Raw genomic sequence first — 26,278 nt, forward strand, 5'->3', positions numbered from 1 at the left:
AGTAATACTTGTGAAGTTGTCTCTGTTGTTCCTGTAACGGCTGCACGCGTGCTATAGCGCGCGCGTACGCTAGGTTGGCGCGCACCCACGCGGCCAACGGGGCGCAGGCCGCGCTTGCACGCTTAGCTGTCGCCTGCTCGAAGGATGCACCTCGTTTCTCTAGCAGCTTCTCTACTGACAGTGCCGCTTCTGCACTAATCTGGCTCGCATCTAAGCACCTAAATCAGGAAAAAAAGTACTTGTAGTATAGAATTCTGTTCAAGAAGTTTTAATACGAATGTTTAAAATACAATCAAGCCAAGTGCGAATTAGTAGACATTGAGAACGTAACGGGGGAGTTCTCCGGGAGGTATGCAGGTCTAACGAAGATGTTCTTTATTGTTAAAGCAAGTAATATAAATTTGTTTAAAATAGCACAAAAGTCTGAAGGTTACAGGTACGTACCGGGTATCGAACTCTGTTCCTTCGAAGGAAAGACCGAAATCAGAATCACTAAGCTATCATCATAAGAAACTTATATAATTAAAACATATGATTCCTGCAACCATGATTATGTAATTTATTTTAGATTTATTTTAGAAGTATTGCTTTGTCAACCAAAAATGAATATCTTTAGTAACAACAACAAACCTAATATCCTCTTTCACGCCACGTTTTGAGAGAAAACTCTTCATGGAATGCCAAGAAGTGTCGGCGATACCCATAAGGCGTAGAACACCTTCTAAAACATCACGCACAACGTCGGGTGGGGCTCGGAGTGAACGTACCTGTAAAGTTATTAAGTTCAAAAGGAAGGCCAATATTTTTTTTTTCTGTTTGTAAAATAACACCTGAAAAGAATGCCACGATAGCTCTGTCAATTGGTAATGGACATCGTTGAAGATCCGTAAAAGAACCAGAATTACTGACTTGGGTTGACGAAAAATGTCTGTGCTAATGCTAAAATGGCAATGTGTGGGGCACGTAGCTCAGATAACTGATAAAAGTTTGGGTCTAAGGTGTTGGGATGCATATTTCAACAAACAATGTAAGCGTTAGAACTCTATTAGGTGAAAAAACAAAATGAAATGAATTTCAGGCGGCAAAAGAACGTTAAACTTTCAATTTCCTACAAAAGAACTTGTCCAGCAATTGATGTCCTTTTCCCAATGATTGAGATGATGATGATGATGATAGTAATATAGATGAGAAATATATTTACTAAAATAATTTCAATTGTACATGTTAAAAAAACCAGTAACCTACTTCGCTTAGAGATTCCGGTCGAATATCACCAACGGCAGCCCGCGCTGCCGCTATTACTGGCTCTACCGATGCTAATTCCGTTTCGATTTTCTTTTTACTGAAACACAAAACGGGCACAAAGTTATTACGTTCTTCGTAACCTATTTAAAAAAAAACCCTTTGCCACTTTTTTATGGAAAGGGTAGGAATAAAGCTATCTTACAACGCTCTGACCGGATGAGTGTTATGGGCGGCCAGGGATCGGTGCTTTGATATTGCGACGGGTTTCAAATTACTCGACTATAGTCACAAAAGGAAAAACAGAGACGGTTGCTCAGAACATAGTCTTTGTCTAGTTTAGTCTGGTCACCCTACTGTTTTATACTAAATGGACTAAAAACTAATTTATATTATGACAATTTATATTAGTCGTTATGTTGGCGTTAAAAGCGTATGAGAACATGGCCGAAATAAATCATACATGGCCAAATTTGCGAATGTTTCAAGTCTTCTGGTATAAAGCAACTGAATTAAGCTATGGGACGAATAAAATTTTTAATTTGCTGAGCTTTTACCGTATCTGCAGCTTTTCATTTTCAAGTTCAATATTCTTCTTCAATTCATGCATTTCTTCTTTTTTATCTGTGGTCGCGCGCACAGTAGCTCCAATCTGATCCAACGCCTGGTTGGCTTTTGCTTGTTTCTCCGATAGCGCAACTTCTTGTAACGCGGCTTCCTCTTGTAAAGTTGCTACTTCACTGCGGGCACGCTTTAGCGCTTCTACACCGGCCTAGAATTGTATTTGTGAATTGTAAAGCTATTGATATCTATCTGTTGTTTGTTGGTTTGTTAACTATGTTACCTTAACCACTGCTCCAACCTTGATCAAGTTAGCCACATAAATTTTTCGCATACTATATGATGGACATAAAATAGTTTTTGCCCTGCATTTGCGACCGGGAAACGTTTCCACAGGTTTTACTTTTAAAACAATGGTCTTTTTTTACCTATGAACGACTTCTTAGCTTAATCGATCTTTTGTTTAAAGATAGCATGCAATCTGAAGACGGATAAAGAATACTTTTGATCCTAGAAAAACAATGGTTTCCGAGTCAAAGTCGAAGTCAAAACCAACGCTTATGAAGTCGTAGCAGAATGAAAGACAACTATGATACTAAACAAGCTCTTAAGTATTTTATGGATTACCCAGATAATGCAACTTTTATATTTGTTTGCTATTGAAGTAGTGATGAGATTCAGAATTTTATGCGATTGACAAAATATGCTTTATTTAGCTATCGACAATTTCAAAATACTTACAGATAATGTGTTCTGCCGTAGAAGTAGAGCATGTTTTTTGTTACTAAAGATGTGAAAGTAAGTTTTTATGAAGTGCATGTACCGACACGGTGCACGAATCCATCCACCTTGTAAGCTCCTGTATATACTAACGAATCCTTCAACAGGAATGCTGTCTAGATCTTCTTTACACATTTCTTGGGTGTTCTCTTTCATTAACCTAAAAACACATACCATAATAGAGAAAAGTTACTCTTTTTTAAACTTTTTAATTTTTTCTTGCCTTCTTCCCGGCATCCGAGAAGGCAAAAATGCTTTATAAACTTGTTCTAATAGCTTTAAAGCGGAGAGCAAACTAGTGATAGTTTCTTTTTTGTTATGTTTAGCTTCCATAGGGATGACATAGTTACGTTGTGACAAAAACCCCTTTAAATAAATAAGATTTAAAAAAAAACTTTTTTCTATAATACACACACCACTTTACTCAAAACACCACAATAGGTACAGAAAAAACTACTGATACTACAGATACATAATACATATTATTGCAAATTACATTTTAGAGTGTATAAATTTGATAGGTGTTGCATCTAGAATGACTCAAATGATTATTTCTATTAAATTATGTAAAAAAGGCTAAATATAGTATGTATGCGTAGAAAACCTGTTTTCTCGTGTTCGTATATCAAAACTTTTTATAGACACCAGTGATATTTACAGTCATACTTGTATTTTCTATAAACATAAATCATCCATATTTTAAGTGCTATATCCATAATAAGGGATGGTGATTCTTTAAGTTCTAGTGAAAAATTTAAACCGAATAAAATGATGGTTTATATCGTCACGTATTTAATTTTTTGTTTACAAAGTGAAGCAAAGTTCGTTAACAGGTAATAATAACAAAGTGTAACAAGTGCAAATACGCTACCTTTCAATCAAAGTGCAAGTGCAGTGACCACGCTACAAGTAAGGTACCTCTGTACAACAAGGGTGGGCATCTGCCGCAAAGTCTCGTTCGACCAGTGGTTTAGCCAAACCAGTCTGCTTGTACTGTGCAACAAAGGATGGGAACTAAGCAGTTGATTCAAGTTCTCCTGATCTTTGTCCAAACAAATCATTATGCCTAGATTATGTTTTATATCTGAAATGTATAAATTAAAGTAAAAAAAAAAAATTATCTATTGGATAGAAACAGGGTTACTTTGCAGTATTCCTGGATATACAATGAACATAAAGGACAATTTGCTATACTCCGCGAAAAGGATGAGAACTACGGTGTAATTTAGAATTTCTTCAATCCTTATATTGCACACAATACCTTTTCTGCAATTTACTATTTTGAGAGTCATTGTAAACAATGTATCTATTATCTGTAGGCGATTTAAATTAAATTAAATAATAAATTGCATGGAAATGAAATATATATACCCGAATAATATCTTCCCTTATATTCACACTATGTGGGGTTGGCACAACTCGTCTTCTCCTTCCACTCACTTCTATCAGCCTTCAACTCACAATAAACTCCTTTTAACACTTATATCCGCTTTCAATAAATCCATCCATCTCTACTTTGGTCCTCTCTACTAAAATTAATATGGTAAGATGGGTCTTTTACTAGTTCTAGCGCTACTTTCTAAAATTTCTTGAGACAAGGGTATTAAGTTAATACTATTAACATCTAATTCATTTTTAACCGAGCAGTTGTGTTTTTGTTTCTAATTAGTAATAGTAATTGGGTTTATGGAACTGAGTTCGATCTATGGCAAGCACCTTTGACTTAAACAATTAAATATCACTTGCAGCGAAGGAAAGCATTGAAAACAAAACCTGAGTGCCTCAGAGTTCTCCATAATGTTTTCAGAGGCGCAAAAAGCACATGGCCTGGCTAATGTAATACGGCCTGATCCCTCCTCATTGTGAGAGAGACTTGTGCCATGTAGTGGGCCGGTAGTGGCTTTATAATGATCATCATCATTATCATTATCAGTCTATCAGTAGCGTGCACTTCATACATCCACAAAAACTCTGCATACCCTAAATTTTTTGTCTTACTCATTAATGCGAAGGATTGTTCCATTTTATGGAAGGCATTCTTTATGCATACCGTGGTCAAAAACCCGGTGCACGCCACTGCAGTTTAATATAGCCATATTGCCGCTTAAAGGCCTCCCCTTTCGCAGAAGGAATTCAGAGGTTAGATTTTTTGACATTTAACCTTATGGTTTATCTAACAATGTTTGGTCTGACCCGGTAATCAAACCAAGGATTGTCATTTATAGCCAAGAATACTAGACACGAGAATACTGAGGTAGTTTCATGAGCATCTGTAACTTACCTATTAAGCTTTGTTGGAATTGCTGAGACTGCGCAAGTGATGCTACGATGTTAGACGGAAGCACATGTATGGATTTCGCCTTCAGAAACGCCTCTACGAATGCTAAAACTTCATCTGTGGCTACTGCTTCACAAATAACAAGTAACGTACGGGTTCCTTCGCATGCTGATGTCAGCGCCTAAGATATAATTAAACTGATCAATTTCGTTTAAAATATTATTTTATTAGCAACTTGTTTGTACAATTGTCAATTAAAAAAACTTGGGAAAGGCAAGGCGCAAAGTTTAACTTACTGGCGAAACCGTCTGTTTGTAAACATCTTGTAGATTAAAAAGCCTTTAGGGCTATTAGAGTTTAAAAAGGGTTCTTGCGATCAACAGATGTCCCAATTGAAAGCAAAATCTGCGTAAAACCTTGATATTTTACCGTACCGGTTTCGCGGGATGTTTATGAAAATAAATTAGTTTGACTCAAAAACCGAGAGTTAATCTCGGGAACTACTATTAAATTTAGGATACCGTCGGATTATACTATTGCATTTGAAAGCGAAAGTCTTAAGGTAGGTTACACGATATTAAACATCACGCTACGATACTTAGGGAGTTGAGCAACAAAGAAAAAGGCAGTAAGGAACGCCTAGCGAAAATGAAAAGCATGCGACGACGCGGTAGTTCTCAAAATAACGCTATAAAAGCAGAAAAGTCAAGAGAAACATAAAAGATCATATATATTTACGTTTTTAAAGAAGTTGTTGAATTGGCTGCGCTGGTCGACGACATACAAATTAGCGGAGAGCGCGGTACAAACAATAGAGGCGGCTGGACGACGACCGGCGCCAGCGGGGCTTATGCACGTTACTATGCCGCCGTTTAGCTGAAAAATTTTGTTTATAGGTAAACTGTTACATGTTGGGTATACTAAATTATTGGCATTTTTGTTGGGTTCCACCAGGTTCCCTTGTTTATAACACACACATAAAGATCGACCGGCTAAGTTTGTTGTGGGCTTCTTCTTAAACCAGGGTGCGCAAAAAGATGGTCGAGAATTCGACATATAGGACTTAATGTATTCTAGCATGCCTCACGGAAGATGTCTTGTCCTGAAATCCAATTGCAAGGACACCTAATGGATCTCATTGTCAATCAACACCGCCCACGAATTCAGTCGAAAACACGTCAAAACTCGATCCAACTGTTTAAGAGTTCAGTGGCATTCAAACGAATAGAAGATTTTCTTACATTCGCAAACCAACAGCTGCACACAATAAATCCAGGCATGCATGCAGAAATATGTTTGATTGTTTTTCCTTACTTTATGCCGTAACTAAGCAACCAATCAACTTGATTTTGGCATAGTGCTAGTTAAAAGGACAGAGAGTAACATAGGCTACTCTTTATCCCAGGTAAACATACGGTTGCCACAGGATTTGTAAAAAGCTGTAAAAACGCGGATAAAGAACGCGGGCAACAGCTAGTAGTATATAAATTGGTTGACTTAAAACTAATAACAGGTTTTAACAGATACATTCTAAATAGTCAAAGTCAAAGTCAAAAATATCTTTATTCAAGTAGATGGCACTTATGATAAACATATTTGTAAACTTAAAACCAAAGCTACGAGGGTTCCAAACGTGTCCTGGTCTAAGAAAAAGCCCACAAAAACTAAGCTGGATTTTTTTTGTTATCACCATCACACAATGTCATTTAAAATTATTAGAAGAGCAACCTGGTTAGAGCAAGAATTCACACCCAAGCTTTTTTATTTATTACGTAGTCCTTTATACTATAATAGGACTTTTCTATAAGTTCGCTTAATACAAAATACTTACAGCAAGTGATATAGCCGAGCATAAAGCTGCCAATTCCATGCACACTTCAATACCAGTATCACCAAATACGCGCTCATCGTCTGTTACTGAAATGAAATTAAGAATGAAGGAATTATTATATCAACATTTGTAGCTTATTAACGTCCTCCTGCTAGGCATAGGCCTCTTATAGGAGATAGGGTTTAGACCCAGCACGCTGCTCCAATGCGGATTGGTGGGCTTTAAAGACTTCAAGTGATAATGACCAGGTTCGATTGCTTAAAGTGCGCACCGGGGTTGACACCGCTAATTTCCTAACTTCTGGCTGGTACTGAAAACTCTTAAACATATTATACACAATACTACAACAATAATTATTTTTAGCTCGACCCAAGATTCGAACCTAAGACCTCGTGATCCGAAAACATGCAAACCACAAGACCAAGGAGGCTGTCTTACAATTAATTTATTATATTATGTAAGGTATAATAAAATCAAACCACTTACGGCACTGGTTGATAACTTTCTGAGTATTGTGATACCATTCCTTATAATCAACTAATTCTAAATGAACTCCATCGCCACGCACTTTCGGTTTAAAGAATAGTTCTGTATCATCCATTTTTATGTGATTGCGAAATATTGTACTGAATTGAGACTTCTCTTCGTCCATCATAAGCCTTTCTCTAAATATCATGTTAGCTTCCGTTTTTATAGCCTTAAATTATAAAGAAAATAGTTTTAATGCAAGAGACCGAGAAGGTGTTGAATGCGACCTGTATTTATTTCAGTAACGTCACACTAACTGGGTACTTCTTAAGAGTTTAAGAGTTATTTTGTTTATGACGTCTTATTTAAACAATTTGTAACAATAGGATGCACTAGTGTCAGCCGCCATTATAGTATCAACTTCATACCGTACCGTACCGTTCGGTCTTACCGTAGTTATAAAAGGTCACTTACTTTCCATATCATAGTTATCGTCAGTAAAACATTGTAATGATGTAATTCTGTATTATTTAAATAAATCACGCTCACTTATTTTAATAAAACAACAAAAATAATATGAGTTGTAAATTTAAAATTCTTACTATTAGTAGTTCCGGCATATTAGATGTTGAGTACCATTTAATATTCTCACACCATTTCTTAAGGTGTGAAGGATTCCAGATGTATTGCGGTTTTGAGTGGAATGTGTCTGTTACCTGAATGGAATATTATATAACTCAGTAAAAAGTTTATTAAATCTTAAACCAGTAAATAAGTCAAGGCTTTACTAACCTCTGTGTATAAAGATAACATATTACGAGCTAGAACGGAGATTTCATTATCTGATATATTGTTGCCTACACTTTCTGAAAGGTAATATCTCGAAAGTTCCAAAAGTTCATCCTCATCAGGCTCACTGTAAAAAAGAAAAAAAATACAAATATATATTTTTATTTTTTACCTGTTGCCCGCTTTCTTCGTCTGCAGTTATTACGATTTCTTCCATTTCTGTGAAAACCTTTTGTTTTCCTGGGATAAAAAGTGTCGTATATATCGTATCTCTTCGTCCGTTCTACTAACTCTATACAAAACATCAAGACGATTGGTTGCTAAGTTAGAAATTGAATTAAGGGTAAACAAACGAACAAAACATTTGCACATTTATAATATTAGTATGGATTACCAACTTCGCAATAATTTTAATCGCAAAAAATCAATAGTAATTTAAATGAGTGTTATAGACAAGTTATTTATGGTAAGATAACTGATTGTTAACTTAAATTTGATATTTTTATCATATCCATCATGCACGATCACATTATATTTTCTACACGCCCAAACAATATTACCAAATTGCTGGATTCATGCTGGAGTACACGCATTATATTAGACACAAAATTTATTGTTTTATAGGCTGAACAAGCGCACAAAATAAGTTAGTGTTCTCCGTTTTTTTCTTGAATTTTTTTTATACTATTTCTTTGCATACTAGCGAAAATTAGTAAATAGTTACGACGTCGGTCCCGGTTATTATAACTAGCATGTGTCATAAATATATAATGATAGTTAAAACCTGCCAACGCATTGGAGCAGCGTTGTGGGTCCATGCTCAATAACCCTTTCTTAGCAGTGGGAATTAGGCTAATGATGGCAATTACTCTTCACAAGACTTACCTTAGAATAATGGGTACAAGGATTGCTGCTAGTCGCGGAGACAACATGGCATGCGAAGTTGCTGTAGCTACGATGGTCACTCGACCAGTGCTGTACCACTGAGGACCGCCTTCCTCTCGCGCCCAGAAACCATTTTGTTGTATCAACTGCCAGGAAATGGAAGGTTTGGTATAATTTACAGTTTCCTAGACTGATTTCTGAGATCAGGCTCTAGACGGACAGCTTGACGTGCTCTCCGAGGCACGAGGGTGAATCACCGCGAGTTATCAAACTCTGGGCTAGTATTTTATTTATTTATTGATACACTTTATTCGTATACCACAAAAAGAAAAAAACAATGGATACAATAAGAGGAAACTTAGAAAGTAAGATACAAAAGGCAGCCTTATCGCTTAGTAGCGATTTCTTCCAGGCAACCTTAGGATTAGGAAAACCAAGAGAAACCGACCTAGTACTAATAAATTGGCTTTTTTAGTACTAGTCTACTAAAAAAGCCAGGTCCGACGCGAGGAGCATCCCTATCCGAGCGTCTGGGATTAAAAACGAGGGGGGAAGGCATTACTTTGCGAACGCTTTGCTCTCATAAGTGGAACTACTAATAATTACACGGCTCTACGGGTAGCTATGTGGTAGATCAATTGGGGGTATGGTTTAAAAATAACTACTAAATACCCCTTACAGCAGTATCAACTAAGGATTATCGACTAGGGTAGGTATAACGCACAAAGGTTGAAATGTAAAATGGAAAAATCTTCTTCCTATGAGAGTTTAACCAAAATGTTAGTGTAGGCAGTGCATTTCTGCAAATATAAAGTACACCCTACTGCGTTACAGGTTAGCCCGTTACCATCTTAGATTGCATCATCACTTACCAATATGCAGTCCAGCTAACTCGTAAGTATTAACTGACCTGCCGCAAAAACAAGCATTAACTGACCTGAAACTGAGCAAGCATTAACTGACCTGAAACTGAGCAAACATTAACTGACCTGAAACTGAGCAAGCATTAACTGATCTGCACCAAAAATTAACTGAGCTAAAACTGAGCAAGCATTAACTGACCTGCAGCAAAAAGGAATGCACTAATGATGAGCCCCATGAATCACGACTCGCTCGATGTAGGGAGCGTACCAGCAAAGTTGCTCGACTAGAACTTCCACTACCCGCGCGACCTCCGCTGGATACCACGTTCTTCTAAACAATAGACAATCGGACATTATTTAATAAAAATATACAAGATGTGTTTATGGTTAACAACCAACGTTAATTGGCTTGGAGTTAGTTGAAAGGACGAAGAGTTACATAGGCTTTTTTTTAATTCCAGGAAAGCTCCAACGGGATTTGTAAACGTAATAAACACAGACGAAGAACGGGGGCAACAGCTAGTAATATACTATAAAATAACGAAAAATCGTATTTCTAACCAGTTCATTTCCAAAAAAATACCGCAACAGGTGCTTCACGTCATCAGTGTATCAAATTAAAATAATCATATTTACCCACAGATTGGCGTCATGTGGTTTCGTTTTTTAAACGTTTTCAAACCTCATTAAGCTTAATGTAAAAATCATACTTACACGTTTCAATTCCGCAATAATATCCACTGGCTCTAAAATTGGAGTACAGTCGATCGTTATCACAGTTGAATTGGATTCTTTGAGAACATATTCAGCTAGAGTGCTGAAATAGAAAACATTCCATTTAAAAATACTTTTTTTTATATTATTATGAAGTAAAAAATGATTTGATGGAATAATTATGAGAATACAAAATATAAACTTCAACACGGTAAAAGTTTCGGGTACATGTATTCATGTATTCAGCGAATTTTACAAATAAATGTTAGCAAATATCTGACCATTGATATCGAATGCATAAGATCCAAATGAGTTATTAAATTAAGGGTTTGTTTATATTTTTTGTTTGGCTAAATATAACATATGCAAATCGCTTAAAGCCTTCGCCCATTTGCCGACTCCAAAGCGCTGAATACAGTATATGAACGCAGATCTGAGAGCCCATAGACTCAAAAAATCGGATGCTCAAGGGCGGGCGAAGTGGGTTAGAATAAGCCGGAAATCAGACCATACCATGTGGAATAACCCTGAATCGAAGAAGATTAAGAAGTGATCCTAATTCGTGACCATTGTATAGGTCACAATCTGCAATCACCACCATTTTCTCATACTGGCACTGAAAATTCCTTAAAAAATCCCGAGGCAGTTTAAATTAAATAAACAAAGGTTAGGCATCGCTTACTTTTTAGCGCATGCATCGTTTCCGATTATAACGACGTGCGAGTCATTGGTGAGGATGGCGGCGCGAAGGGCCGGTTCGCACGAACGCACCCGTACTGAACGAAACAACGCGTCCGACCATTCGTTGCACGCAGCTGCCATAACACCCATGCCCATCAACGGTGACATCTGAAGCTTTGCAAATATGGCTAGGTTTTAGAACCATGTTTTTTAGTGAAATTAGTAGCTTAACAGTGGGTAAATCATTCGATAAACTTAGGTAGGTACTAGACCTGTTTCGAATGCAAACAGGTACATATACTGGAAATAGCTAGAAAGCGTTGCGTTTAAAAACAACTGTGAGGTGAGGTTAGGTTAGTTCCCTCAAGCTAGCCAGGTGCGGATTAAGATTTCGCACGCCTTTGATAATATTTTAAGTTAAGCAGGTTTCCCGTTGAAGCAAGTAATATATAATTGCTTAAAACACAGATAACTCTGAAAAGTTAGAGGTCCGGGGATAAAACTCAGCCCCACAAAAGCAAGGCTGTAGCCATACCGTCTGTGATTTCAAAACTGTGGTTGATCGTAATGCAAAACAGCATTTACTAATAAAGCGATATCCATAAATAAAGTACGACATAATCTGTAGTATTTTTTCCCCGGAAATACGAAACTTAGGCGTGAGCTGCCAAAATTATCTCCTAAATTTAAAAAGAATAAGCTATCTCGTCATCAAGAAAAAACTTATCTGACCGTTCATTGCAATAGCTCAAGTCAAGTAATTTTACCTCATCATAGAAGCTGTCTACGGCATTACTTTTCAGTAAACCTGCAACACTTCGTTGCAAGGCTAACCAAACCATTTCTTCAGAATTTATATGAACTGCTGCCGAATTCGTATCTTGTGCTATATATTCGAACTGAGTTAGTATTTGTTTTACCTGAAACCCAAGTATACACAACGTGAGAAATACTATGAGTGATGCATAAGTATATTTCATAAGGAATCACCCTGTAAAAATAATAAATCAATACAAGCATATTTATTTTCCCATACAAACAAATTCAAAACTTTTTGTAACGGCGCGGCGGTCCCCCACTTTCCTCAATGTGTATCTTCAGTAAAGTCCGATTTTACGTAAAAATATATTATTAGACCAAACTCACCAAAGATATAGAACAATTTTTAACAACGACATCAGATTTATGATTGTTCAGCCATTGAATGCATTTTTTCACGGTTTGATTTAGTAACGGCATTGATAATTTTGCATTTTCGTTCTCAAATTCAGTCTTTTGCAACCAGTTCTCCAAAATTTCCTCCGCACAATTGCTTTCATCGCTGTAAATATACGATAAAACCGATAGCTGTTGCACTTGAAACATTACATATAAAAAAAAATACATGTGGATATACTAAATACAATTTGTAAGATGTGTGTAAGATCTGTCGTTTTGTATGAATCAGAAAATTGGCCGGTAAAAGAGACTCATGTAAGAATTACACGTGACGAAAATGCGAATGTATGTGTGGTGGGACAAGAATGGATAAGATAAGAAAATATGAGTTTTAAAGTAGCGCCAGTGCCTGAAAAGATGAGAAGTAATATGCTAGCAGGGTATGGTCATGTAATGCTGTTGGAATAATGTTAAATATATGTGTGAAAAAGCAAAGGAGTAGAGGAATATCCAAGAAGAGATGGATTGACTTTGTGAAACAGACAGGATATGTGTGTAAAATAAATGGTTAATTTACTAACGTCTTGTAGAAGTGAACCGAAGAAGAAAATATCTTCTGCCAATCCACATAGCGTGGGATAAGGACAAGAAGAAGATATGGATATCCAAAGAGGAATAAGTGAAATCAGTAAGAAACAACCCAAAATTTAATGAAAAGAACATTTACCCATTAGTCGATAGTCATAATCATCAGTCAGTATTTACAGTCACATTTACGATAATGTTTTTAAAAGAAAGTGAAAACTGTGAGTTACCAATGATTTTATCTACACAAATAATTTCACTTATTTATTGTTTACATAATAAGTTACATGGAAGTTATAAAATAAGCGGCTTTTATTACCTCAGTAATATGATCCCCATTCTTGATATGGTCGCTGGCGAGGCGTGCTCTAAGCTATGGGTCTCGAATATGAAGTTAACATTGTGTGAGAACTGTACGCGCCAACCTGATGGCAGCGTTAACAGTCGATTGTCATCCAGCACTGAGTTCAACGCCTCGATCCATTCCGGTTCTATGTCACCGTCGCAAACTACCCACGACCATATATCTACCAATATTTATTTATATAAAACAACAGTCAGATAGATATATCATATATCGTATGGAAAAAATTGGATAAATAATATCGTCAATAGCCTATAACAGTTCAATTCTGGACTAAAGGCCTCTAAAGTCAAAGTAAAACATATCTTTATTCAAGTAGGCCCACGGGTTACTTTTGATGCGTACAGTACATGAGAATTACACGGTAGTGAGATGATGGGGAAACCATATTAGTAAACATAAAACTAAAGCTACAAGGGTTCCAAACGCCCGACAATTTTGTTTGTTGCGGGTTTCTTAGACGTCCTGGTCTAAGAAACCCGCAACAAACTTAGCCGGGTGTTTTTTTGTGTTATCAACATCTCACAATGTCATTTAAAATTATTAGAAGTAAAATAATAATAATTCAGCTCCTTTTCGGTAGGGTATACCCATAATAACCACGCTGGGTAGACGGGTGGGAGATCGCAGTGGATGGTAGTAGTAGTAGCACAGAGGAAGCTGCCCGTTCACTGTTATATTTCTTCAGTCGCCTCGAAGAGACCAGATGGCGAAAACTGTATTCGCGATCTAACGTCACCACTCGGCATAAAATACATAAGCTACAATTAAAGTTGATCGTTTTCATCGGATCAACTCTTTAGTATTTAATGAAATAGCACGTTCGGCGTTACATAACATTATAATATTTACCGTCGGGTTGATTGGACACTTGAAGCGCGACTGTAGACATAACTCCATCGGTCCACTGTCGGGTGTCCAGCTCGATGTGACCCAGTAACCAGCTACGACTCATGGCCTTGGGGTATATCACGTGTTCCATGATAGTTTTTCCTTGCAATGTAAGTGCCTAAAATAATACACATTGGTCTCTAAAATAAACTAAATTGACAGGTATAAAAGTAGTGCTGTGAAAGGATCGCATTATTTATACCCGTGTAAACGAGATTGATGTTTAACAGAATAAGCACCGATACCGATATAGTACGTATTAATTATTACTTAAAGAATGCACGTATTGCTCGTAAATGTTTCATGTCTTGCATGAGCGTTCATTAATCCGCCCCAAAAAGATCAAAGAGGTCGTAGTACTCACGGTTTTAAGCATCTGTCTTATAGTGCTTTTACCGGATCCCGGTGGACCAACTATTACTACTCCCATTCTTTGTTGCATCTGTTCGAATAGCTCCATACACTTTTGGATCTAAAACAAAAAAAAAATATATAATCACTTAACAATACAACTAAAATTTGGAAAATCCAAAAGTGCACGACTCATAATGCTCATTTAATTAACAAATATTGAAAAAAAAAAAAAAAAAAAAGAAAAAAAAATAATTTTTAAACAGCTGTACTAGGAAAGGGATGCACGGCGGCTGGTGGAATAAAATGTACATAATATCTATAGATATAGAGATATCACCATCCATGTTAATTTTACATGGATATATATAGATATACAGTCTTGCAGTTTTCGTTTTTTATTAATTGCAATTAAACTACACTGAATTAATTAATCATTCGCATTCGGTGACCTACAATCGTCGATTAGAATTTTTTTTTTTTAAATTTAACTCAAATAATGGATTTTTTCACTAGTTTTCGGGTGTTTTCGGGTTTCACACATGACGGACAGAAAAATTTTTTGACCTATTTTGGTGTTTTCTTCCAATTCTATTGCAGTAAATCAATTTTTTAAAAGTATGGAATTAATCTCCATTAAATTATCTCAACAATAGTATGCAATATATCTTGATTCCGTGAACTAACAAGGCTATAATAATAAAAATAGCCGCCGAAATGAGGCGAAAAAAATTTTTCGATCGTAAAGCACTCTCTGATGCTTCGCATCATAAGTCATGCAAAAGAATTACGAATTAATATTAAAGAATGCATAAGTATATTTTATAAGGAATCGCTCTGTAAAATTTTGAAATCAAAAGAAGAATATCTATTTTTTCATACAAATGTTTACTTAGGACAACCCTATTGTAGATAAAAGACCGACACGCGCATAGTACCTACGCTACGCGAGGCGTACCTAATAAAGTGATAGGAGTCACATGATTTTAATGTTGTATGTGATGTTAGGACTGTATCTCATTTCTTTCAGTAAAAACTACGGCAGCAGTTTACTCGAAAACTATTAGGTTTTCGGTTTCCCAGATAAGTCTCAAACACAGTACAAGGTTCTAAAGTCACCTTAAAAAAAAGGCAATTTTGTTAGAAAATGGACTTGGTAAGAAAATCTGGACGCCTGAGAGTTCTCCAAAATGTTCTCAAAGCCGAGCGAAGTCCACCAACCTGCACATAACCAGTGTGGCATACGGTCTAAGTTGATAATAATTAATGATAACAAATAATAGTTATGATACCTGAAGTTTATTATGCACTAAGCCGAGATGTTTGACTGTAGCATCAAGAGAAGTATAAATTGGATCTATAGCTGCTTTCTCCTCGGGCACATCAGCGAAAACCATTGATAAAATATTTTCAAACCTGGAATTGAATATAAAATAAAGTGAAACGATTCGTTTGTTTCAAAAATATAAAACTAGCTGTTGCCTGCGGTCTTCGTCCGCGTTTAGTACGGTTATTTTCAAAGCCAGAGGGAATCGTTTGTTTTCCAGCGATAAAAAGAAGCCTACGAGTATGTTACTCTCTATCCTTTTAACTAAATCTATGCCAAAAATCAAGAAGATAAATTGCTTAAGGACAAGAAAACAAACAAACGAACACACTTTCGCTTTTATGATTATGTGTGACAAATAAATTGTTCAGAATTATTTTTACGTTCATTGCACGTTGATGTCTGGCAAGACAGTAATGGATTTTTTGTAGTCATTTCATAGTTTAAAGTGCCGTTATGTTTTGGATTTAAACAACTCATCACATAGGCATATACAGCAAGGTAAAATGTGCCTAAATTTTGAAACTCGCGGGCCCTCGCGATTTCATCTGCCTATAAGTCAACCTTAAAAGATAGACGTATGCCGTGGTTGACTTTTTTTAGAACTTTTAAAGGGGGACCACTTTTTCATAGAAGATATTATCAAAACTTTAACTGTTTACGCAGCGCACCCAGTGGGAGCTTACAAAATAAAAAAATACCCCGTTTTTAACCATTCTTCATTGGTGCTATGTGGTGGTACTATTGTTCTTAGCGTGGGTATATATAGCCTATAGCCTTTTTCGATACATGGGCTTACAACACTGAAATATTTTTTCAGATCGGTTCCTGCCGGCCAGGTTCCTGAGATCATCGCGTTCAAGTAAACAAAAAAACAAACTCTTCAGCATTATGTATTAGTATAAGATTATGTCATTGTCGTTCTTGTAAGATCATTTCTTGTTCAAACTTAGTCTGGTTACACGTTAAACCATTTAGTAATATATTTGAAACTATTGACCTTACCTTTCAGCGTCATACTGCGTCAGCTTTGACAAATTGTTTAGGCGTAATACTTTACGCAACAGAGCGCGTTGCTGTTCAGGCGGAGCGGAGGCATTTGTGGAGAGAGCCGCACCACAACTGCCCACTGCCGCTTTCAGAGCGCGCAAGCCCCAATCGTAATGCCTTTGTCCACTTAAAAGCGTACTGAAATACAGACCTTATTATATATGTGTTATAGTTATCCATGAACAGGGTCAGAAGACTCAGAGTCATTCAGCGGGCGCTGGAGAGATTCATAGATGAAGCAGAGTTACCGACATGCAACGAGGTGGACAGCGGACATCAAGCGCGTCGCAAGAAGCCACTGGACACAAGCGTCACAAAGCCGTGGAATTTGGAAATATACTAAAAACTATATTATTAGATCCAGATTCACTCGTATGTAATATTCGGCACTTCGACAAAATAGCTGTTATTTGTTTAGCAGCCAATTATCTAGTGTGTCAATAACAGAGGTCAGTGTGTGTGCCACTGATTTCAGTAAATTTATTTGTGATGAAATATTTACAAACATGAATTAAAAAATATCACTTGCTTCAACGGTGAAGGAAAACTCCGTGAGGAAACTGCATGCCTCCATAATGGAAGTGTGGTCAAAGGAATATTTAGTCCAACAATCCACATCGGGCCAGCGTGATGGACTACGGCCTTAACCTTTTCTCATTGTGGGACGGTAATAGGTTGATATGATGATGATGAATTAATAACACTTTTATTTTACATTTAATATTTATAGAGAAAGAAAGAGAAAATAATGAATTTTTTTTTTAATTTCATTATTTTTTCTCTTTCTTTCAGTAAGAACTAACCTTAATATTTTTATAGGGGTCTTTAGACCACGGTAAAAGAATTAATTCATGAAACAAAAATTTTTTTTCCTAAGAACTACGCATAAGAATTTGTTTATATGGGTTTATAATAGTGAAATGGGCGTTTCGAAATGTTATTAATTACCTAGATAGTGTAAAGACGGTATCCAAGTCTGCGGCGAGTACGTGCGGTTGTGCGGCAGCGTGTGCGGCAAGCAAGCGAGCGGCGAGGGCGCGGCGAGGCGGGGCGCGCAAAGCGAGCGGACGTAATGCGTGCTGCAAGGCCGCCGGTAACGCACGGCGCCCGCCGTAACCACGGCCCATAGGATTCATTGTTGCCGCAACGCCGCACCATTCCGATACCCGTATCTGATGAGTAGGAATATTGCAGGCAGTGTTGATCTTATCCGTCGCTTTGCGGGGTCAGTGTTGGCAAATGGCGAGATTCAATATTGTTAAAGTGTTACAGTACTGCTCTCTATGCGTCTCTTTTTTGTAGCCAAAATGTAAGACCATGACGTTTTAGTAAAATACTCTGGTTAACAGTGTTTTTTATTTATCCCTCAATTAATAAAACTCAATATTTAACAGTCAGTACAGCATGTTAGGATGGCGACATGATGGGATTTGATTTAATTATGCAACGTTGCAATTGTTTTTTATTATATTTATTTTGTTTCCTAAATTATAACTCGTATATTATATAAATCAAATCTTATCTTTTTATTAAAGTGTTTATACTAAGAGTTAATTTTAACTTCTAGGAATATTACCTATAAGTAAAAAAAATTAAACAACCATAATATTCAGATAGTCAGAAATATGGTCAAGAATACCACATTGACTTTTAAAGTAAGGTAGGCTACTTTTTATCCAAGAAAACAAAACGGTTCCCATGGGACCATGCCATCTAAAAAAACCCCAAATTAACGCAGTCGAAGAACGCGGGTAACAGCTAGTTTTAGCTGCTTTCACCCTATATTTATGTAAAGCACAGAACTTACTTGCTTTCCATTAAGAAGTGCCGTGGGCTCGACGGCCGGCGCTCGCTTGTGCGTTGCCGCTAGCAGTGAAGCGAACTGGTGCGATACTGCAGCGAGAGTGTCGGCTGATAGACGGTTGAACTCATCGAAGCAACCCCAGGCACCACACTGTGCTACTCCACTTAGCAAACGCCCCATGCACTGGGCGTCCATCGCCTAAAATGTTATAATAGGCTCTTAAGATTTTCGAAGACCGAATCCCGAATCCTTGAGCAGTGGTAAGCGCTGTCGCTTTATAAGAGGTCTCGGTTTCGAATCCTGCGGTAGGGCCATTTTCTTCAATCTTGACGGGCTACTAAAACATAACCTCATGAGATCATAATAATTTCCTAGCTCAACGCTCAACTAGACAGCGCTGACAGTTGCACCGATGGGAACATCGCTTTTACCGATTTAACTTATTTAAATATATTCTTCATTGTTTATAATTTTTATTAGTTCCTACACTTGGAGAAATATCAATTTTATAGTTTTTTTTAATGCCTATATAAATGACGGAACCGACCGAATTTGACTGCGACTGTTTGGTAATCGCTGCCTGAGCTGAGTGGCCTCTTTGACCACTAAGCTACGGTTCGCTTCATCGTCATCATAGCGCCATCTAGTAGGAAACATTTTCGCTTCGATCTACTTTCCAAAAGTTCATATTACAATGAGACACTTTTGAAACAAGAGACAACACGTTACTTTATTTTTTTATAATTTAAAATTTATGAAATTCTTCACTAAGTTTATAGTGATTTGTAAATACTACCTAATGCGCAAAATTAACTTACCTCGTCACAGTTGAAGACAAGCACCAATCGACCAACTAAGCCCCCTAAAGCTTTCACTGATTCCGTTTTCCCCGTTCCAGCAGGGCCAAATGGATTACCTACTAATCCAAGATGCAGTGCCTGAAAAAAGGGTTTTGTGTATAATAGCGACATTAATTAGAAACCCAAGTCGAATATAATGGGGTATTCCCCGACTTGCTACTGAGTACCTACTTACTATGAATATATGATTTGGTTCGATATTAGTGTATAATATATACTTATATCGAACCAAATATATAGTTATTTCTGTGCGTAGGCTCATCTTAGTAGCAATAAAATGCCAGAAATGGTTTTTTGTCACTACGAAATATTTATCTGTGGTGCGTAGTCTGGCAGTTAGGCGAACCTAGTACATAGCGTACTCATCTGTTGCGTAAACAACGGATCACGAACTCTTACACAGTGACATATCTGCGTGAGATATACTTAATAAATAGATTTGTAATTACCTGCGTTAAAATAAGAAAACTTTCGTCGGTAGTTTCCGTACGCACAAATTGTCCGGTACTCACACCGAGGTATTCGTAGGAGTACGAGATCTGTGCTAATCCCATTTTAGCTACTACTTCCTTAGTGCTAAGCAAGTAAAATCTGTAAATTTGTTTTTATTATGTAAACTTTTCAAAACAGCTTTAAAGCTGGGTTGGCATGGAGACCATTATATTGAGCCCAAACTTGGTGGGGATATCCTATGACCTCCTTATACTTCTCTATAATTAGACAAGTAACAAATTCCACGGTATCATAGTACCATAAGGTGGCGGTGATAGCCCAGTGGGTTGGACTTCGACTTCACTTTCGGGGCGCCGAGTTCGCGCCACGCACGCAGCTCAAATTTTTCAAAGTTATGTCAGTTTTAAGCAATTAAAAATATCACTTGCTTCAACGGTGAAGGAGAACATATTGAGGAAACCTGCATGACTGAGAGTTCTCGATAATGTCCTCAAAGGTATGTGGAGTCCACCAATCGACACTGAGCCTGCATGGTGGACTACGGCCTTAACCCCTTTTAATTTCGAGATTAGAACCGTGCCCTGTAGTGCCCAGTAATGGGTTGATATGATGGTACCATATTATTAATTCGACTTGAATTGATTTATGAAGGTGTGCCAAATTTCAGATTAAGTAAATGTCAGTAAGTGCTTGTAAAACGGGTTTAATCAGAATGAGAGAAATTTTAATGAAGCAGAAATGTTAATAAAAGTTTTAAAATATAATGAAGAACCTACTCGTATCTTGATGCAATGAACACTGTCACTTTTGCGAACAATTATTTTTTAAATTTTAGCATGGGTATAAAATGATGATTTATTTTCGAACGCCCTCTTTTTCCTGCAATCTTCTTCCCCGTCATGATGAGATCTCCAATTAGTGCGCTAGCAATACAAGACTCACTGTAAATGACCTATGTCCAGCAGTGGACGTGCATCGGTTGATGTGATGGTGATGATGAATATTATTTTAACTTCTCTATATTAGGTCATAGTATTATCTGAACAAAAATTAAGCCAAAAAATAATTGAGTTTTATTAGTTTAGAAAGTAATATCATAAGGCAGATAAGAAACATAGGTAGGTAAGTTAGTCATTAAAAGCTTCTTCTGAAAAATTTGCAAGGTTACAGCGTTTCACCTTTTTAGATTTTCTTTAACACAATCAAACAACGAAAAAAGTCCAGTTACAAGTAAGCATACCTTAATTGCTTCTGCCATAACCAGTCGTTTGTAGCCGTAACATTATTTTCAATCAGTGTTTGCACTAATGCCATATAATAAGCACATTGCAATATAAGTGCTTGTCTTTTATATTTTTCACTCTCATCTTCTATTTCAGTCGATGCATAATACGTGTGTTCGTTAACGAGATTATCTTTTAACTTATGCAGTTCTTTAGACATTATCGCCCTCTCAGTTTGTTCAGTGAACCTTATGTTTTGCGCGAGGCATAATATTTGCGTGGGCAGCGAAAATGGATCTTGGTCTTGCAAGCTATTTGCGACCAAGCATTTTAAGGTAATGTTCTTTAGCGTTGAAAGTATTTCTTGCTCTAGGTTTTTTAACCAAATCTACAATAATTGAAAAATATAAACAACACTTATGTCCGTTTTACTAACGATAAACAAGGCATTGCCGAAATTAGTAACGCTAAATCTAAGGAGATTCGTAGGCATACATAAACCGTTCACCAATAATTATCACCTAAGAGTTGGTGAAACTTTTTTTGTATAGACATCGTCTAAATCATATATCATATATCTTTTGTTATGTGACATGTTAGTTTGTTTAGTAGCTCTTAACAGATAAAATAAAAAAAATTTAGTTTATCTTTTATCTTTTCGATTCCATTTATATAATACTAGCTGTTGCCCGCGACTTCGTCTGCGTTTGATTTAGTTTTTTGATGTGGCATTAAATTTAGTTAAAGATCTAAAAAAATTTAAAGTATTCAGTATCGCTAAGCCTTAAATGAGGAGTTTGCTGCTGTCCGCTGAGGTGTTCTGTCTATCTCCAGTATCCACAGTTTGGGCAAAATTAAACACAAATGTTATAACCTCTGTAGTACAAAAATATAATTTAAATCGGTTATAATTTGTCGGAGTTATGGTGTAAAATCGTCAAACACTCATCCCCTCTCCCAAAGGAACCAAGCTTAATGTCGGTATAAAAAGTATCCTATATTACTTCTAACATTTCCAAGAATATGTGTACAAAATTTCATGAGGATCGATTAAGTAGTTTTTGCGTGAAAGCGTAATAAACAAACTTACATTGACATTTATAATATTAGTAGGGATATGAAATAGAAAAGTAAAGTTTAAGCGGTTGTTCGGTACTGTTACAGCAAGTTAAATGATTTTATAATAGCAGTTTAATAGGAAATATTAAAGATAACTTACCTCTACAGAACAATCAATATCGATTGGGTGATCAAGTTGAAATGTTTCACCGTAATGGCTGCACAAAGCTGTGATACATAACCCCCCAGGGCCGAGCCTTACGCCTGTGATTCCAGGGAACAGCTTCTTGAGATGGTTCTGCATAACAGCCTCTCTGCCTTCAGCACCGGCACGCGCTTGGCCGAGTAGTTCTAACAGATCGTCGTCGCTCAAAAAATATAACCTTGGGAAAATAGAGCGCTTCTCCTGTAAATCAAATTTTAGTTAATGTAGTTAGTCGTTTAACATGGATCTATATGGTATGCATAAAGTACCTAGTATAGTTTAAGTGGCATCATATTTTGAACACGTGAATGTAGAGTGATATCAAGGTTATTGGTTTGTACTTTAAATGTGGACGTACATGTTATTTAATACTAGTGCTTTACCATGACATAATTTCTGTAAATTTTTTGGGGGATAAAAACGGCACGGCTAGCATGGGCAGGAGACTTATATTCCCGGGGAAAGGATAAAAAATATATCATCTCCCACAGCTTTATCAACTCCCAGAGCACGGGCGCACAAGTGGAAGTAATATCCAAATAATGTATGTGTAATTATAAACGGGGGTAAACTTCTCCTATTCCATGTTCCCGTGCTTTAGCAGGTGGATCCGTTAATTATATCCCTTGTCGGGGGATATAATTATTGTCCCCTGCCCGTACTAGCCCTGCAGGACAGGGTCTACCTGTGTGCAAAATTTTATTTAAATTCATCTCAGCCGTTTATGGTCAATTGAGTGGATATTGCACAAACAGATTTTTGAAGAAACTTTTAGTAGTCGTAGAGTTTTTTTGGATACAGCTTGTACGGGAAAGAACAACCACTATGCTTATTTCTGCCGCTAAGAAGCATTGTTGCGATGCTGTTCCGGTTTCCGGTGTGAATTGCGTGGTTCAGACTCATGAGGCTTGGTTAAGCCTTAGGGGTTCCTAAGCCTAAGTTTGATGGAAACAGGGCGCCTTCTTGCAGAACGTGCTCCTTGCATTCCCTGTTAAGGGTTGCTCTATTTATAGGCGATGGGCACATACCAGCAGGTGGGGGAACTGCTTTATCCGACAATTATAACATTTTTAACATTAGTCAGAAAGATAGTAAATATCATCGCAAAGAGCATAGCTTTGCGACCTTGCTTTGCGTTATTCTCAGTATCTAGATAGGTTGGTGAGTAGATCGTAGCAGAAGCACGGAGGACACTGATGCCCGTGCTCAGTTAGTTAGTAATTTCCTTAGTCGCCACGTAAATACGAAACACGCGTGAAGAGTGGTGACAAATGTATTGAGGTCTGCCTTCACCGCACGGCAAAAAAGTTCTTATTAACATTTAAATATATTACGTACATCAATATATTCATTTAATGCTGATTGACAAGCATTTAATTGTTCGGAAATAGCATCCAGCATGGGTTGCAGCCTCATCGACTGCACTAAAGCCGAAAGGCGCGGGTCTGACTCAATGTTTCTAGTCACTTGCTTGAACCCTTGGTCTACTTTTCGAAACTTGATTCCTAGTTCTCCATCGTCGTTGCAAAGTATCGGCTCCAAGTAAAGCCACCTGAAAGGTAAAAGCGTTAAAGCTATAACACAATTTACGAGGCTATCTAAAACTTACAACGTGTAAGTTTTAGAATTGAATTATTTTTTAACGACCTCACTGGAGAAGTGGTAAGCGCCGTGGTACTATTTAGTCGATCCCCAGCATTTTGCAAGCAAATTTGAGTATTTATAATTTCTGATCTTTCTCTGGTCTGGCCCGATCAGATCCAAAGATCAGAAGATGACATAGACGTGCCACCAATTAAATTTACGCTTCAGTGCGGTGTCGACTAAAAACCAATTAGGGTCGGGTTTAATATACTTAACTACGTCATCGCTTACCACCAGGTGACATTGCAGTCAAGGGCTAACATGTAGTGGTACAAAAAAACAGGTATGCTGGCATCTAGTTAGAGCTCGACGCTGCGTCGTTTTTAATATTTTTTTTAATTGAGCGTTGTGTAACGGACTAATGGGGCATCCCTCTTATGCCGAGGTATAATAATTGCGATATACAATATTAAAGTCAATTAGCCCGTCCTATTCAGTAACTTTTCGGCAGTACTAAGTGCAAACCAGTGGCGACCTCTTTGTTATCAAAGATAATGGTTCCATAAAGTGCCGAATTCTCCATAACGTCTAATACAGGCGTGTCAAGCCCAGCAATCCACGTTTTGCCAGCGTTGTTAACTACAGCCTAAACCGTTCTCATTCTAAGGAGACCTGTGGTCTAAAGTTGGCCGGTAATGAGTTGACAATCATACCAAGTCAGTTACAAGATAATTATCTGACTATTGCTAACCACTAGTTCTAAGTTGGCGTCCATGGGAAAACACATTAATCCTGGTCATTATCACTGACACTTCGAATTAACCTACGTTACTGCATACCATCATCATCATCATCATCATAATTACCAACCGACTACCGGTCCACTGGAGGACACGGGTCTTCTCTTAGAATAAGAAGAGTTTAGTCCGGATTGCGTTGTGTGGATTCTCAAGCCTTTGGAAACATTATGGAGAACTCTCAGGCATTGGTATAGTCTCAGGCATCCTAACGATGTTTCTTTTTTATTTGCTCAAGTCGAAAACGCACATAACTCCGAGAGTCATGGTGCATGCAGGGAACGAAATCGGTCCCCCGAATCGGATAAACAACTATAGTCGTAAAAATGTAATAGGCCCGTTTTGACATTTGTGCAAGACCATAGAATGTAACTTGGAACGAAACTGAAAGAAACAAAAAAATAAAAATCAATTACATACAGTGTTTTAAAAAATACGTAAATTTTTTTGGGACGTTTAATAATACGAAAGAATATATCGCGAGTATTCTTTTTGCGCTTACTTCATAGTAGCATGCAATTTATAATTGTTGCGAAACGTTCCGAAAACATTTACGTTCTCAGTCTTTTTTCTTTTTTATACTAGAGCTGTAACCATTTTTTTACTGAATATCGAAATTAAGTATTGTGTAGTTATTTTTACTGCAACGAATGAGCTTGGTTCTCAAAATGGGTTCTAAATAATGAGTCTGAGTTGATGTATCTGACCAAGCGGCACATGACTGAAGCATCCTCGCGCGCACTGCGCAGTTTTTCGTTCCTCATCTTCTAAAGTTGACTGTGCGCTCGTTTAAGTTTGATATATATTGTTTACTATTACGTTAACTATGGCTCTTCTATTTTGGACATTAATTTAAACATAGTGATTTGACTCGATTTTTGTGTTTGTTGTTATATAGTACTAACTCTGTTTCAACATGTTGAAAAGTGGACGTATAATCAACAGCCAATCACGCGTATTGGTTGTGAAGTTAAAGGAATACTTTGAACGAACTTTACAATACATAATAATATCAATCCAGTACTGATACAAACTTGAATTGATTTATCGTGAGTATCGAGTACAGAGTCTTATGGTTCCATAACTAGTTACGTCGCGATGACAAATGTCAAAACGGGCCTATTACATTTTTACGACTATAGGCTATATACGAACACTATACAACGTATAACCGAATTACGAAATACTATAGAAGGGTGCATTAGTATATTTCATAAGGAATCACCTTGTAAAAATATGAAATCAAAAGAAGCATATTAATTTTTCAATACAAACTAATTCAAAACATTTTAAGTGTTGACTTATGACAACCATATTGAAGATAAAGACCGATACGCGTATAGTACCTACGCTACGTCACGCGTACCTAATATTGAAGGGAGTCACTTGATTTTAATTAAGTATGAGACGTTAAGGCTGTATCCGATTTCTTTCAGTAAAAACTATGGCAGTGGCAAATTGTACTCTCTTGATTT

General features: G+C 37.1%; 1 protein-coding gene across 1 annotated transcript in view; it reads right to left on the reverse strand.

The window, feature by feature from the left end:
* LOC120623901 (cytoplasmic dynein 2 heavy chain 1) overlaps positions 1–26,278 on the reverse strand; it is a 77,930-nt gene that overhangs the window by 15,172 nt on the left and 36,480 nt on the right. The window contains exons 25-54 of the mRNA XM_039890189.1: positions 23,761–23,974; positions 22,378–22,623; positions 21,176–21,546; positions 19,932–20,073; positions 19,441–19,560; positions 18,626–18,820; positions 17,767–17,990; positions 16,774–16,956; positions 15,734–15,857; positions 14,455–14,562; positions 14,052–14,208; positions 13,155–13,362; positions 12,239–12,413; positions 11,860–12,012; positions 11,094–11,266; positions 10,412–10,514; positions 9,897–10,028; positions 8,835–8,980; positions 7,953–8,076; positions 7,763–7,876; positions 7,179–7,389; positions 6,693–6,778; positions 5,600–5,737; positions 4,865–5,042; positions 3,502–3,667; positions 2,545–2,743; positions 1,800–2,014; positions 1,246–1,342; positions 631–767; positions 9–218 (exon numbers count right to left, since the gene is read on the reverse strand). Of these exons, the coding sequence (XP_039746123.1) occupies positions 9–218; positions 631–767; positions 1,246–1,342; positions 1,800–2,014; positions 2,545–2,743; positions 3,502–3,667; positions 4,865–5,042; positions 5,600–5,737; positions 6,693–6,778; positions 7,179–7,389; positions 7,763–7,876; positions 7,953–8,076; positions 8,835–8,980; positions 9,897–10,028; positions 10,412–10,514; positions 11,094–11,266; positions 11,860–12,012; positions 12,239–12,413; positions 13,155–13,362; positions 14,052–14,208; positions 14,455–14,562; positions 15,734–15,857; positions 16,774–16,956; positions 17,767–17,990; positions 18,626–18,820; positions 19,441–19,560; positions 19,932–20,073; positions 21,176–21,546; positions 22,378–22,623; positions 23,761–23,974 (5,049 nt within the window). The remainder of the gene's footprint in view (positions 1–8; positions 219–630; positions 768–1,245; positions 1,343–1,799; positions 2,015–2,544; positions 2,744–3,501; positions 3,668–4,864; positions 5,043–5,599; positions 5,738–6,692; positions 6,779–7,178; positions 7,390–7,762; positions 7,877–7,952; positions 8,077–8,834; positions 8,981–9,896; positions 10,029–10,411; positions 10,515–11,093; positions 11,267–11,859; positions 12,013–12,238; positions 12,414–13,154; positions 13,363–14,051; positions 14,209–14,454; positions 14,563–15,733; positions 15,858–16,773; positions 16,957–17,766; positions 17,991–18,625; positions 18,821–19,440; positions 19,561–19,931; positions 20,074–21,175; positions 21,547–22,377; positions 22,624–23,760; positions 23,975–26,278) is intronic.

This window comes from Pararge aegeria, chromosome 5 (genome assembly GCF_905163445.1).
Source record: "Pararge aegeria chromosome 5, ilParAegt1.1, whole genome shotgun sequence".
NCBI lineage: Eukaryota > Metazoa > Arthropoda > Insecta > Lepidoptera > Nymphalidae > Pararge > Pararge aegeria.